The sequence below is a fragment of the Trifolium pratense genome, linkage group LG4 (assembly GCF_020283565.1).
Source record: "Trifolium pratense cultivar HEN17-A07 linkage group LG4, ARS_RC_1.1, whole genome shotgun sequence".
In the NCBI taxonomy this organism is placed as follows: Eukaryota; Viridiplantae; Streptophyta; class Magnoliopsida; order Fabales; family Fabaceae; genus Trifolium; species Trifolium pratense.
Genome location: NC_060062.1, coordinates 32068236 through 32083458, shown reverse-complemented (window position 1 = coordinate 32083458; position 15223 = coordinate 32068236). Strand labels below are relative to the sequence as shown.

General features: G+C 35.4%; 3 protein-coding genes across 3 annotated transcripts; 1 reads left to right on the top strand and 2 right to left on the bottom strand.

Moving 5' to 3' along the window:
• Positions 1–684: 684 nt before the first annotated feature.
• LOC123923391 (exocyst complex component EXO70B1-like) lies at positions 685–3287 on the bottom strand. The gene has a single exon (XM_045976081.1). It carries the CDS (start codon positions 3114–3116, stop codon positions 1083–1085), a length of 2034 nt encoding a protein of 677 aa, XP_045832037.1. The 5' UTR covers positions 3117–3287; the 3' UTR covers positions 685–1082.
• Positions 3288–4831: 1544 nt separating this feature from the next.
• LOC123922486 (protein FAR1-RELATED SEQUENCE 5-like) lies at positions 4832–5338 on the top strand. Its single transcript, XM_045975203.1, has one exon. It carries the CDS (start codon positions 4832–4834, stop codon positions 5336–5338), a length of 507 nt encoding a protein of 168 aa, XP_045831159.1.
• Positions 5339–6964: 1626 nt separating this feature from the next.
• On the bottom strand, positions 6965–14799 carry LOC123920460 (protein TIC110, chloroplastic). The gene is made up of 15 exons (XM_045972712.1): positions 14086–14799; positions 13913–13972; positions 13665–13788; positions 13480–13548; positions 13262–13360; positions 12935–13001; positions 12559–12623; positions 12334–12428; positions 11488–11615; positions 11280–11380; positions 10310–10526; positions 9909–10063; positions 8614–8739; positions 7556–8524; positions 6965–7447 (listed from the first exon to the last, which is right to left on the bottom strand). Exons 1-15 carry the CDS (start codon positions 14559–14561, stop codon positions 7208–7210), a joined length of 2991 nt encoding a protein of 996 aa, XP_045828668.1. The 5' UTR covers positions 14562–14799; the 3' UTR covers positions 6965–7207.
• Positions 14800–15223: the final 424 nt, after the last annotated feature.

Below are 15223 nucleotides of genomic sequence, written 5' to 3'. Positions count from 1 at the left end.
CCATTGCATATGGGAAAAGATATATCGGAAGAAGTCAACTCCATACATAGATCTCAGTTTCCACTAGAGATGTCTGAGTTTACCAAAAAAATATATTTCATGCATCACTCACAATTTTAAATATAATTTTGTAAAATAGTTTCACTCAACCAATTATTTTACTTTAAATAATGTGCAAAAACATTAAATGACAGACAATATAACGAAGTGAGTACGTTTAGAGAACTCTATTTGATAGTGTATTTAGAACTACAGTTGAATTTGATAGCATGTCTGGTTGAAGTTTCAATGTGTAGCTTTACCCCGAGCACATAGTGACAACTTGAATCAAATGAATTCTAAACACATGCTAAATGAAAATGTAATGTAGGACACATAACATAAGTGTGCCAAATTTTCGATAAATGACTATTTGACATGCTATCGCATCACTATAGAGAGAAAAATTTCAACTATGTTGACACCTCAAACCATAACCATTATCTAACATGCTAAAAGATATTAAAAACGAGAAAAATAACATGTATGTGGTAGCAAAAGCCTACTACACCTTATGAAGCCCAGATACGGGTGCGATATGACACAGATATGTACGTGCAGGAAATTTTTGAAATCCAAAATGTGAAACGAATTAGATATGTTCACAAAATTTTATTAAAAAAAACTTGTATAGATATAAAATTCTTGTAAAGAAATAGACATTTATAATTTACCATTAATGTATAACCTCGATATAGCATGTACAAACTTAACTGCTTGCTAATAATGATACAAATTATACTTCAACAAACCACAGAATTTCAATTCACCTCTTTCCTATATTTCCTAATTTTGAAATATATATACACACTCACATACCTAGTTTTTGCACGGTGAAACCACCGTAGAGACTATATAAATAGCCTCTACAGTGCAGTCGCGGCAGAGGATCCAAATACATAATATTCTTAATCATTATCACTAATCATACACTACAAAGTATCTATATTTATTGTTTAACATGTCTCAAATTTGATTACTTCAGTGGAGGAAACATACCGGAAAACTCAACCAAATGGTTCATCTAAATTTTGATGATTCGTCTATCTTTTTCCCAGAAACAAATTGTTGAGTCGATCTTGAATCTCAAACATTCCATATTCAATATATTCATTAGCATGAACACCAAAACAATCCCGGAACCTCCCAATGAAGATTCCATATACAGGCAACAAAGTATTTCCCACTGATATTATTATTTCTTCTTTCAGCTTCTTATCATAAACAGACCAAGTAGACTGAACTCTATACATCTCATCAAAATGCTTGTTGAACAGTTTTAGCTTCTCTTTCAATAACTCTGACGTAACATTATCATCGGGTGCCACAAAGTCATTGTTGTCCAACTTCAAAAACTCCAACACCTTGTTCCATGAGTTTCTTTGATAAAGATCAAAGTCTTGTTGTATTTTTGCTTGATATTTTTTGAACCAATCATCGCCGAAAATGGTTTCCAAATCCCAACTTGTAATTATAGCTTCTATGTGACTCCTGTTATTCATCATGAAAAGATAGCCCAAAGCAGGGTTTTTGTAGTCTTTAGACTTGGCTTTCAATCTTTTCTCTAGTATATCCAATATCCACTGCATGTGTGCTATAAAAGAAACTTTCACTACTACTCCATTATTCACCTTGGGATATTCCTGCAAAATTTGTTCTAGTGTATGACGAGACCTACAAGCAGAAGCAAGGTAACTAATTATCTGGACCGTCATTGGATGAACTCGGCCATCAGACGGAGCAACTTTCTTAGCTGCTGGGACACGAAAAATAAGATAGTTCAGTTTCACGAAAAGTTCACTGATTGCTATGCCTAATCTGTTTTGGACTGTAACTGCTGCTTCGTTCACCAACGAATCAGGACACAACTGGAATTTCGGTATCAGATAATGCAATGTCTCAAAGATTGCGAGCATTTTGAATAAACGCCAAATTGAAGGGCTTCCATGAGCAACTTCATCAGCGAAATTCAGAAGCTGAAATGTTGTTCCGTGGAAAACCTCGGTGAAACAACGAGTAGCGGAGGAGGTGAAACCTGAAAAGACATGATCACAGAGTCGTTGTTCGAAAGGAAATAGAATCTTAAGAGCAATTTCGGATGCTGTGATCCACCTTTTAATCACAGTATCTACATATCTCACCTGTCGATGTTCATTCTTGAGGTTAATCTTCTGCAAGCCAAATAATCTATTTATTAGGCACTCCTCCAAACACTTCCTTCTACAATTGATGTATACCTTAGAAAACTCTTCCTCAAATCCAGCGCGAACCATCAACTTTGCGGTTTCATGAAGGTAGTTGATCAATTCTGGCTGCAACTCATTGATCATGAAGTTGGGGCCGAACGACATCAATTCAGAGTCACCATATTCATTCACATGCTTCAACAGTATATCCACAAGATTCAAATTTTTCTGCTGGAGAGTGTTAAGATAAGACCTTAGTTGTTCTATTGTACTAGGAATATCAGTACTGGCTAGTTGTTGCAGCGAATTGACTTCAATAATTACTGAACTTTCATGTTCTAGTTCAGAGTATACAATATCTTGTGTAGAAGAAACGAAAGAACGAAGAATGATAAGGGAATAACTTAAACCTGCTCCAAGAATGAATAACTGCAATCTAACCTTCATGAGTAACACAATTAGACATCCGAGAAAAAAGTAAAGAAGATCCACTTCGAATCCGCTCTGAGTTTGCCGCGACAAACTCAGCGACATGATAGCAAAGGCAGCACATGAAATTAAGCTATATACATCTGGTTTTCCATTCATCACTTTATCGAAGTAAAAGGAATAGACAGAGGTGATTGTCAATACCAAAAACGCTGTATGAGCTTTGAACCGAAGACTTCTCGAGTGGCTCCATATATTTGTATACAAAATCACAAGGCAGATAATGAAACTGAAAACAGTGTAAAGAATTATCTTCAACAAAGTCCAGTTTCCAAATAGATGGTTGAAGGAAGAGCTTAGAGCATAACAAACAAGTCCAACAACAGCTGAAGCAAACCCAACAAATCTCCATACCTTTGTATGCATCAGCGACCTCTGAATTTGGATGAGTATGAGTGTCATGTTCTCCCTTACACAGTACTCCTATGTTATTAAAAATTCTTACACACAAAGTTTTGGAAGTACAATTATGACTGAGAGCAGCCAATTTTGACTTTGAATGAGATGCTATCATCTTATTTCAAATCAAATTTCTAGCAAAGGGCCAAAAATTCTTGAGGCTGTTATTTATTGGATGGTATTTTCTCTTTAGGCTTCCCACGACTCTGTAGACCTTACTTAAGGGGGGTATAAAAGAAACGTGGGGGGTGGGGAGAGAAAATATCTTATTGGATCAGCTGCTACATTAATTTAGAGTACCTAATTGGTGACATGAGTTTTGGAAAATTTCTCTTCGCACCCACCCATTTTCTCGCGCACCCCCCAAACTTCCAAAATTGCCCCTGCAATGTTGACTTCGGGGACTACGACTCGAATTTTTTTTTGTTCGGAAAACGTTTTCCGCTCGCTCTTTTTTCGGAAAACGTTTTCCGAACGACTGGGTTTTATACCAGAACGTTACAGCTTTCTCTCATTCACCTAATCACTCCATCTAAAACTCTCACCCAACAAAAATTTTGTTTCCTTCGAATTTTGGCTCAAAATCAAGATTGCAACCTTGCCTAGACGTTTCAATACTCGTGGAGGCTCCAAATCCAGCTAAATTTTAGTTTGAACCGTTGTTTTTTTTTATATCCATGCTATATGTAGACTGTCATTCGTAACCCTTTTCTGACAAAATCGCTCGGAAAACGTTTTCCGAACAAACCTCAAAAACGGTCGGAACGTGTTTTCCGAATGACTGGGAGTTTGAATTTTCAAATTTGCAGCTACTGTACTATTTTATATGATCATTTTTTATTTCCACATTAATCTAACAATTCATAATGGAATGCCTATTTGTGTTATTCATAATAACAAGATATAAATGTGTTATGTGTAGATATGGATGATGATCACGAGCTTCCAAAAAATTCGAGGGAGGTTGTACTTGGCTTACGTAAACAAGATCCGGTAGAAGATGCCGAACCCATCAACTGTGCAAATCCAGTCAAATATGAAGCTACTGAGTGTGAAGCACCAGCTATTCACATTGATACAAGTGAGCATTTAATCTAACAATTCATAATGGAATGCCTATTTGTGTTATTCATAATAACAAGATATAAATGTGTTATGTGTAGATATGGATGATGATCACGAGCTTCCAAAAAAGTCGAGGGAGGTTGTACTTGGCTTACGTAAACAAGATCCGGTAGAAGATGCCGAACCCATCAACTGTGCAATTCCAGTCAAATATGAAGCTACTGAGTGTGAAGAGTGTGAAGCACCAGCTATTCACATTGATACAAGTGAGCATTTTGTGCCGGAAGAAACATATAAGGATCGAGATGAGTTGATTAAGTGGGTTAAGGGTCAAGCTGAAAAGTTACATTTTACAGTTGTAACTGTAAGATCGGACCAAGGATTGGTAAGTGGGAAGCCAAGTTTTGTGTTGGGTTGTGAAAGGGGAGGTGCGTACAGACCATCGAACTACAAGGCAAAGAAAGGTATCAATCGAAGAGAGGGGATCGAGGAAAATTGGTTGTCCGTTTAGACTCCGTGGTTATTTGCCGAAATCAAAGGAGTGGAATCTTACAATTGTGTCCGGCATTCACAACCATGTGTTGGATAAAGCTTTACAAGGTCACCTAGTTGCGGGGCGTTTGAAACCCGAAGAGAAGGAGATGGTTGTCGAAATGACCGGAAATCAAATCCCACCTAGAAACATCATGTCTACATTGAAAAAGAGAAATCCAGATAGTGCGACAAGCATCAAGCAATTGTACAATGTCAAGCATAGATTGAAACTTGCAGCTCGGGGGCCAAGGAGTGAAATGCAACAACTTTTGAAATGTCTGGAGGAAAACAACTATTATTTCAAAGTTCGAACAGCTGGTGAGTCTGATACTATTCAAGACCTTTTTTTTGCACATCGTAAATCTATCGAACTGTTCAATACTTTTAGCGATGTTTTGCTTATGGATTCCACATATAAAACCAACCGGTACAAAATGCCATTGTTTGAGATTGTTGGCTGCACATCGACTAATAAGACATTTGGACTTGGTTTTGCTTTTCTAAGTAATGAAAAACATGACAATTTTGTTTGGGCTCTACAACAAGTGCAGCAACTTTTAGTGGACGAAAACAGTGCACCGAAGGTTATTGTGATTTGCCCTCAAGGGCCAACTATCCAAGTCTAATTTGCAGTAAGGAATATGTTTTAATTTCTTTTGTTTAAATATATTATATTTTTTCTTGTAATATACCACTTTGGCTTAAATGCACTTTTTTTTTTGTTACAGGCTTAAATGCACTTTTAATCTCCCTATTTTAACTAAAACAATTTTAGTTCCCCTATTTCTAAATCTAGGACTAGTGGTCAGTTTCACAAGTTACAGGTTCCTCAAAACACAAATTGGACTTATTTTTCATGACTGTCATTTATAATTAATGATATATGGAATTACACTTGATGATGTAACATTGCTAATTTGCACCAAAAACCCGGTTATAATTTTTCTGTCAGTTTCATTGATCAAATATAAATTTATTCTTCTGAAATCCACAATTTTTGGTCCAAATCAACAATGTCACATGACTCAAGTGTTGTGAAGAAAAAAATTGAGAAAACTATAGATGGAGAAATTATCAACACACTACCAAATTGATGTTATTTGAATAGTAAGCAGTTCCGGCTTTTTAACCATGTGGTCATATCTTTGTCTAATAGATATAGGAATTCATACCGTCAAAAAAAAAAAAAATAGGAATTCATCATTTGGGAGAGACAATATTTAAATTTTCTGTAGATCCTCAAATGAACTAGTATGTATAATTCCAGGAACTCGATACTTTAAGCAAGTAGTCATGAGTTTGATCAATAGTTCTGAAAATTCAGTTATGAGAGAAGAACTTACCTTGTATGCTCAATGTGTTCACAGAAAGAAATTAGTTATTGCTAAATGGTGGTGGATACTTTGTACCTATAATATGTTACAAAAAAGTCACAGATGCATAACATAACTCACATATTCATAATAATTGAAACCGATTTAAACCAAGTATAACATAACTCACATATTCATCATAATTGCTAGATTTATTCTGTTTGTAAGAAGTTTTTTCTTCAAAATTAGTCAGAAGCATTCTTAAATCTCTTTAGTACTTCTGTCCATGCAGATTGTCGAATGATCCCTTCAGTGGTGTATATGAAATCCATAATTTGACATTCGGAGTTTGAGAATGACAAGTGTTTGCCATAAGTGCAAAGTGCACCAGGTCTTCCACGTGATCTATGACTTCATTTGAATCTACCTCATAATCAGCAAACCTAATTGGAGGTAATGTTTATGACTATATTTTGTGGTCTAACCTCTTGATTGTGCTCAAGATCGTTTGAAAATAGCTCTTTAGGCCCTTCAATATGCTTACATGCCCCTCGATATGCTTTGAAAATTTGGGAGGTCTGTGAGTATATTAAGAGGCCTAAAGAGCTATTTCATGATCGGTCCGTGTTTCCGAATAGTACATTCTCTTCACCAGTATCGTAGAATTGAGGCACCTAAGATTTGTTTTGCCATGATCCTCCTACGAATCCCAAGTTGATGTCTTAGGCTCCTGTGGGGCAGTATCCTGCCAATACAATATCTTCACTATTATCATCTTCTCAAATTACTCTCACTACGCAAAATGCTCTCAATTGAGCTCCACAGGTTACTCTCCTTCCAACATTTGACAGCATAGTCACATTCAAAGCATGGATGGAAGAAGGATATAGTGATTTGTTACATTCTGGACATAAGCTATAAGAAGGAATCCCTCGCATGTGAAAAAACTTTCTACGTGTAACTTGTTTTTATTCATACAAAACAGCAATTAATTATTTAAATTGTCACAATACACATCTAATATTTCAACGTCTAACACTGCACTCATCTCTACAAGAATCAATCACAATATTCTTCTCTTGACCGCTAAACAAAATGGAAAATAAAAATACAGAATTGTGGGGGTTCATCCGGACCTCTCCAATATGCCCTCTACTGCCAAACATCGGTACATGACCAGAACTAGAATACAAACTCCTCTTCTTCCGCAGTATTAAGTAATCTATCTCCTGAGTCTCGAAGTGCAGCTGCGGTGGAGTCATTTATGCCCAACAGATACTGCAAACGATTCAATTTCTCAGGACTTGGATCACTCTTCAAGTATATGGTGTATAGATCAGAAAGTTCCTCTGACACTTCCCATGGAAGTGTCTGTGAAGGTACTGCTTTATCACAAGCCAGCAAGTTGTTGAGGGAGGAAACCTGCACAGAAAACAATAAGCAATCAAACAAACCTGGCCATCCACAACCACAAAAAAAAAAAAAAAAACTATTTGAATAAAAAAAAATGAAGCTTAGGAAATTGCTTACCACTCCCTTGTGATTTCTCTGTCTTAATAGTGCGACGGCCTGAATGAGTGAGTTGGAAAGTCTGCTTTTTGCAAGGTCACGGACAACCCCTCTAGCTTTCTCTTTATTGATGTTGAGATCTAATGGGATTTTTTCATAAACTTCTTCCGCATCAAATTCACCAGTACCTGATGAGAAAATATCCCCAATAGTTTTTTTGAAGAGCATTTCTCTCAAGCTCACAGATACCATGCTGTCTAAATCAACATTGGATTCTTTAAGTTCCCTAATCTGCTTCATATTGAGCTTCCCTTGAGTTACAGCTGTTTCAATGGCAGATGCCATTTTTGTGGTGGTTATATTTTTTATTATTTTCTGAGCATATTCTTGCGATAAGCCTATTTCCTTCTGCATCTTACCAAGCTGCTCAACCCTGGCCTTCGTCAACTGTCCATCTGCCAAAAGTACCTCAGCTTGTTGCCTGAAAGCTTTTTCAGCAAGACCCCTATGAACATCCATTATTTCTTTGCCAGTCAATCCCAGGATCCCACCAAGCTGATTTAGATAAAGATACTCTGTATCGTCCTTCTTTTTTGTGATCTGAGCACCAAAAGGAATATTAACCACATCACCGGTTAGACAGTAAGTCAAGAATGTCTTGTAAAGATCAGTTCTGTCCTTTTCTGGAAGAACATCTTTAAGAGTAATTTCTGTTTGACCAGGCTTTCCCATCTTTTCTATAAGTTCTTTGTCTGGTCTTATTTTCCTGAGTGTTTGAAGTGATCCCCATTCTCCTTCTTCAATTTCTGTAATGTCCTCTTTCACAGGTTCTTCAGTTGAAACATCAGCAGACTCTCCTTTGATGTCCTGCAACAACGCAGTTACAACTAAGGTGTTGAAAGCTATCAACTTCTTCAGTTCTTTTGCAGATGCATTATTATTTTTGGCTGATCGTGCACGTTTTATGTAAACAATAAACACCTTCTTCACCTGTAATAATGTGATTAAAACAGCATAGTGAAATTTAATTGTATTTGAATCATTGTATATAAGCATCAATTTTACAAATGGATACTCACCGCCTTGCTTGCAATAGATAAGACAGTCTCCTTCGTAAGTCGCAAGCCGTGTGCTGCTTTTCTTACTGATTTCTTTGCTACATCATCATATCCATCAACCCCTGAAGCAATTGCATCCTCGACAATCTATAAAGAATAAAAATGAACTAGTAATAAGTAAAAAATGCAATGTCCGGCAGAGATTAAACGTACCTCATGAAAATAAAAGAAAAAAGGATAACCATGTTTATTTTACATATCAATGTCATCAACTAAGTGTACTAGACTTCTTTTACAGCTTGGATTTAAGTAGAAGGTAATCAAACTAATGAACAGGTTTGATAGTAAGTAAAACCAAAAATCTTAGGTTGTATATTTGTGTTTTGAAATTTTCAAAAATGGAATCTAGTTTCAAGTTTTGGTACCTCGCCTCACTTTGATTCACCCAATATAAAAGAAAAATATTGACACGAAAAGAGTCCAAGACAAACAATTCCAAATTACACATTCCAGAAATTCATGACAAATTCTATCATGAGCAGTATTAAAAGTAGGTATCCGGGGAATAAGGACAGCATTGAGACCACAATAAAATGCGACTTCTCATTCTACCAAATTACCAATATTCAAATAGAAAGTAGAAGAGTATGGCAAAGAGAAGGAAGAGGCTCCAGAACCAAAACACATCCTCAAACAAGAAATAAAGGATGAGAAACAACAATACCCTGAAGAAAACCCCTTCCAGCCTACAAACAACACACCACTATACATGTGATAAAGGACCTGTTTGTTTTAGTTTTTTTTAAAATCATTTTTTATGTTCGATTTATGTTTATTATGTGTAGCAAAAAAATTATTTTTATGTTGGAAAAATTATGTTCTATTTATTGTGTCTATGCTTTTTCAACCATATTTATGAAAAACTATTTTAAGATGCATAGTTTTCAACTTGAATGCTTATTCAATGATGATTTATACTTTATTTAAGAGTCTCTAAAGAATAATCTCCAAAATATTTATATGAAAAATGTTTTTTTAGAGAATCTAAAACAAATGGGCCCAAATATCTAAACATTTGGAGAACCCACCCTTAAAAGCTAGCTACCAAAGAGGATGAACAAAGCCACTTAACTACTCCATCAAGATGAGGGACTTGGGCACCCCATAACACCCATGTCCCTATCAACATGCCATGTTGACAAACACTGTGGACAACACCACAAATGATATTGTCATAATATCAGCTCATTACGAAACACACATTGACTTGTATGTCTGCATAGAAGGAAATATGAAATTTGGTACTCAGTTGTCACCTTTTCAAACAAACTGCCACAGATATCTGCATGAGCTGCTTCAACAGTCTGTTGAGGTACACAGAGCATTACACGCAACTTCAACAAAGCAGCAACATCCTCATCATTGAGCTCCCCATCAGCAACACATAGCTGAAGCTTTTGGCGATAGATTTCTTAAAACAATGAACTATTGTTAGATTGTGTTGTAAAATAGTAAACATAATAAAGATTGATGGTAATAAGACATCATATAAGAAGCTAACCATTAGAGCAACTATAAATACAGATATATAATTGAATATTATTATTTATTACAAGTTCACAACCTTAAGATTAAGAATTGTACATTAAAATATAAAATTATGGAACATAAAGTAATTATAACCCAGGCCTTATAAAAGATAAAATTCAAGTTTTACCTTCATGAAGTTCACTGGCCTTTTGTGGATCAAAATGGAGCTCGTCACACAAATTTTGAAGGAATGCCGCTTTGCTATCTGCCATTTCTAACTCGCCACTTGAAACCGTCTGTCCAAGTCGCTTACGATATACCTTTGATGTAATATCATGTGAAATAGCTTCTGATTCACGGTTACCCAATCCAAATACATTTTTTAACTTATTTAGTGCAGCAAGCTGAAATGGATAATAATATATTAAGAAATGTGCATCATAAAATAAGTAATCACACAGATGAAGTTTCATATATAATATCAACAACAGTTAACAACTCTCCAATGGTGATACATATTCTTAAGAGTATTGTGTTTGAGAGAACTTCAAAATGACGTAATTTAAGAGTGGAAATGAAACAGAATTTTATTCTGAAAGTTTCAGTACAACCAACTTTATTATAAATACATTAAATTAAACAACTACCCTGTACTGATGATAAAAACTGCTTCAACTAAAATTATTACCACAATATTAACAGGATGTTTGGTATACAGACAAGACTTTTTTAATTATCAGGAATCATAATGCCTAGGAATGTGTAAAATGTGTTTGATATTACTAAATCGTAGAAAATGTTGGATAATGTTTAGAGGAAGTTTCTCACCTTCATGGGAATCTTTGGATTCCCACCATGTGGGAGGTTATGCTGGGAAACATAATTTAAAAAACAATCTAAGGAATGTTGATTTACAGAAAAAAAAGAAAAAGAAAAAGAAAAAGAAAAAAAAAAAAAAAAATCTATAACAAACACAAAAATATATGATTCCCAAATCAAGATTCCAATGAAACTTCAAAAATTCTCCCTACAAAACACCCTAAGAAAGAGGTCAAACACTTTCTCTCATATTCAACTTTTTTTTAAAAAAAATCTTGGTTAAAAAATATAAACATGTTAGCAATTCAGTTTTATATTTGAATGCCATGTCCATTTACCTTATTATCTTCCATGCGCCCAGAAGACAAAGCATCTGAAAGATATGCCCTATAGAGGAGTTTCAAATCTTCCATCTTTCTGTCACCGTCATACTCACCTCCTACACCAAAAATCAATTTAATTTAACTTCAAAAGCTCAAAATATAAAACTAGAAAAGAACCAAAAAGTAAATAAAAAGAAAATAGATACTCAGTCAGGAAACTCACCCACTAAAGAAACTGGACCAACACCACGGGCAAGGCGATCTATGTCCGAATGATTCTTAAATGAGATGAGTAAATCATTAAATGCCAATACCTTATTAAGCTCCTCAACAACTTGGCTCACTTCAGTACTGAAAAACATAATTGATTAGAAAGGAAAAATCTACATTTGCAAAAATTAAGATATGAACAGCTATGAGCACCGAGATTTAATGACTACAACATGCAATACATGCCGGAAAATCCCCATTGAGTGTCTGAATAAAAAAAACTATGAACTTAGGCACATGATAGACACAGCTGAGGCACATATCATAGTAAGATTTCATTGTTCTTTCTGAACAACTTTCACCAAAGTCAACTTAAAATATAGCAAAGCTATACAAAAATAGTTAAAACTCAAAAAAAAATTAAAAAGTTAAGGAAAGGTCTCTGAAACCCATCATTTAGAATGGGTCTACTTCCCCTAACATCCAGTCCCTATACATGTGTATGGTTGGATTTTTACGATGTTTATCAAGAGTGTATGTGAGAGACTGAGGAGATAATCTCGACCATACAACCATACAACCATACATGGATGGTTGAGATTAACACGTCTCATGTACTCGATATATTTTTATGCAAACACACATGTGTGTGCTGTGTATAAGTATATGCCCAGCGACTTGCAAGCATGCTTCACAGATGAACACTGGCACTGAGGAAACAGATGGAAGGAAGATCATGTCCAGAATTCAATATTTGCAACATTAACATGCTAAGCAAGCTCAATCATTAATGAAAACCCACAATGACTTGATCCCTCAAAAGTAAGGAATGTTTGAAATAAGAAAAACTGAGTCTTACGCTGCTCTTGTCCGAGATTTAAGTATTCGAAGTGCCACTGAAATATTTTCCTCAACCAACTTCCTTACATGCTCTCTAAACAAGTTCTCCGCAAGCTACAAAATGGAAATTCCTTTTCAATAAATAGAATAGATTATACTACACCCAAGAATTATTTGATGACAAGAGAAAGGGTTTATGCTAGAGAAGAAATAGAAAATTACAAAAGAAATAAGGAAGATGTACCTCATCAGAAAGGCGACATAAACGTTGTGTCTCTCTAAGTGTGACAAGTATTCCTAGATCAATATCTGGCGAGAAACTATCGGTTAGACCTAAGGAAGCAAACCCCATTAACAAATAAAAATTGCTCTAAAATGAATTTGTTTATTAGATAACAGCAATTCAAGCTGATCACAGAACAAATTCGAGCATCAGATAAAAACAGTCCAAACTCTTAACTGTTAAAAATGCACCAAACTATTTTCCTACTAAGGGCATTAACAGGTAAAATTTTAAATTATGACAACCTGACATGAAGACTAAGTATGAGCTATGTTGACCACATTTATTACATTAAGACTAAATAAAGGCCAAGACGTATTACTGATTATACAATTACCTCTACCAACGGATTTCAGCTTGGAAACATATAGTCGCTGAGCATTATCCCGTATAGCTACTTCAACCTGGTATACATCATATTGTCAACTAGTCAAATAAAAAATACTTGCAAAATTAATAATGATGAATGAAATGACAATGTTAAAATTATTAAGAAATGAAACCACATCCATCTCAGAATTGACTGTTAACAAACATGGCAAAGTGCAATTCACGCAGAAAATCAATTCTCCCATTTCAAGAAAATACACCTATACACGAGTAGTCAACTATGCTCCTAGACTGCTAACCTAATTGCAAATTACCAATACAATTCACATTATACCTGGGATTCAGTAACCTTGAAGACACGCTTCCAAGGTAGAAGGAAAGATGATGCATCGCCAAATACAATATTTGACACATATATCAACTTTTGGAACGCCTGCACTGGAGAGACTATCAATGGTCAAGTTCCAAGTATTTACCGTTTATTTAAAGCACAGAAATAATTGCTATAATTAGCTCAATAATACAAGTATGCAACAAATACAACCAGCATACCCGACGTTGCTCAACATCCGCCTCTCGGTCCCCTACTTCAAGCCTTTGCCTGAAAAGTTTCCTACCAATCTAGGATAGGAGGTTAACAATCACCAAACCAGTAAGACACAACTACTTTCACTCCTCAAAATCAATACCCTCAAATCTTGCACGTATATGCACAACAAAACTAACACAAAAAATACCTCCATATGTACAGCTGCAGCATCTGGGTCATCAAGACCTAAAGAGTTTTTGAAGTTAGCAATCCTATCAACCTCATCACCTTTAAGTTCCTCCCCACCAGGAGGAATCACAGAAAATACATACCTAAACAAGTTAAAACACAAATCAATCACTCAATGAATAAATCGAAAATCCAAATCATCATAATAACTCCTTAACATAGATACTAACAGAAATTCAACAGAGAAAAATCAAATTAGAATCTCACTCTGAATAAATATCACAAATCTCAGCTTTAAATGCTTCATCTTGCTTACTCACACCATACCTGAAAAACAAAAATAGTGAAAATTAACAAATTTAAAATCAAGTAATTAACATTTTTCTAACAGAAAAAAGAAAATAAATTTGATTATTATGCAATTAAAAGTTAAAACTAACTTATTTGCAATAACTTCAATATCTTCCTTCTTCAATTTCGAAGGGTCATCAAACCCAGCAACATAATTGTTCAAACTAACAGCCGCAACTTGCGGCGCAATAGCATTCATAGCATAAGCAGCAGCACCACCAGCTACACCAACAGCTACAGCACCACCAAGAGCAGCATTTCTACTTCCCCCAAATCTCGAACCTAAACCATATCCAGCAGCAACAGCGCCGGCAACAATTACAGCAGAAGTAGCAAGTCTAGCCGGCAACGGCAACTTATCGACCAGAATTTCAACTCCATTCAGTTCCTTCACCGGTCGCTTCGGCGGAGGCGGTGGTGAAGAAGATGAAGTAGGGTTGTTAGTGTCGGAGGAACAACGAGGGAGTGAGACGCGAAAACGACGTCGTTGTGTGCGTAAAGGAGAAAGTGAAGGTAGTAAAATTGAAGGGTGAGTTTGTGAAGGGTTTAGGGTTGAAGGGTTCATGATTTGGTTTGAAATTACGACGTCGTTTTAAGGTGTTGAAGTTTGTGTTTTGTAGGGTTTAACGGAAATGGAGAAGATAGATAGAAGAGATGATGATGATAGAGGGAAGAGATGATATCATCATTGATACTTAACTTGACATTAATTGAACTGCAGTTCTGATCTGACGGTTTGGATTGTTTGAGTGGTATTTTATTTATTGTTTTAATGGGGGAAAGTATTTTGGATGGTGAGGATTGTGTGTTGTTGTTTCAACTGCAAAATAGTATGCGGTTAAGGGAATTGGATTAGGTGCATTCGAATTTTCAGTACAGTCACTTGATAGTCGTCTGATCACGATCGGACGGTTTAAATAAATACAGTTAAAAATAGCGTTTGAGTTTATAGATTATATTTTTTTACACTTTATTTCATTTTTACCCTTTAATTTAAGAACTACCCACTCTAAAAAAGAAATTATCAATTATGTCATTCTATATTTATTAACCATTTTAAAAGCTAATTTTACCAAACAATTTAATTTCAATTAGTTAGCTTTTCAGCTATAAGCTAGTTTTTCAGTTATCAGCTAGCTTAACATTTTTTCTGGGGTGGTGGCTTAGAGAATTGTTGGGTTGGTGTGTAACATCCCGGACTGCCTTTTAAAAATTGTTGATTGTCCC

Coding starts and splice junctions, on each gene's coding strand:
- LOC123923391 (XM_045976081.1), bottom strand. CDS start 3,116: ATGACACTCATACTCATCCAAATTCAGAGGTCGCTGATGCATACAAAG.
- LOC123922486 (XM_045975203.1), top strand. CDS start 4,832: ATGACCGGAAATCAAATCCCACCTAGAAACATCATGTCTACATTGAAA.
- LOC123920460 (XM_045972712.1), bottom strand. CDS start 14,561: ATGAACCCTTCAACCCTAAACCCTTCACAAACTCACCCTTCAATTTTA. Junction 13,002..13,261: donor TCAAGGTTACTGAATCCCAG/GTATAATGTGAA, acceptor GATGTATACCAG/GTTGAAGTAGCTATACGGGA. Junction 8,740..9,908: donor GTGGCAGTTTGTTTGAAAAG/GTGACAACTGAG, acceptor TATTCTTTATAG/ATTGTCGAGGATGCAATTGC.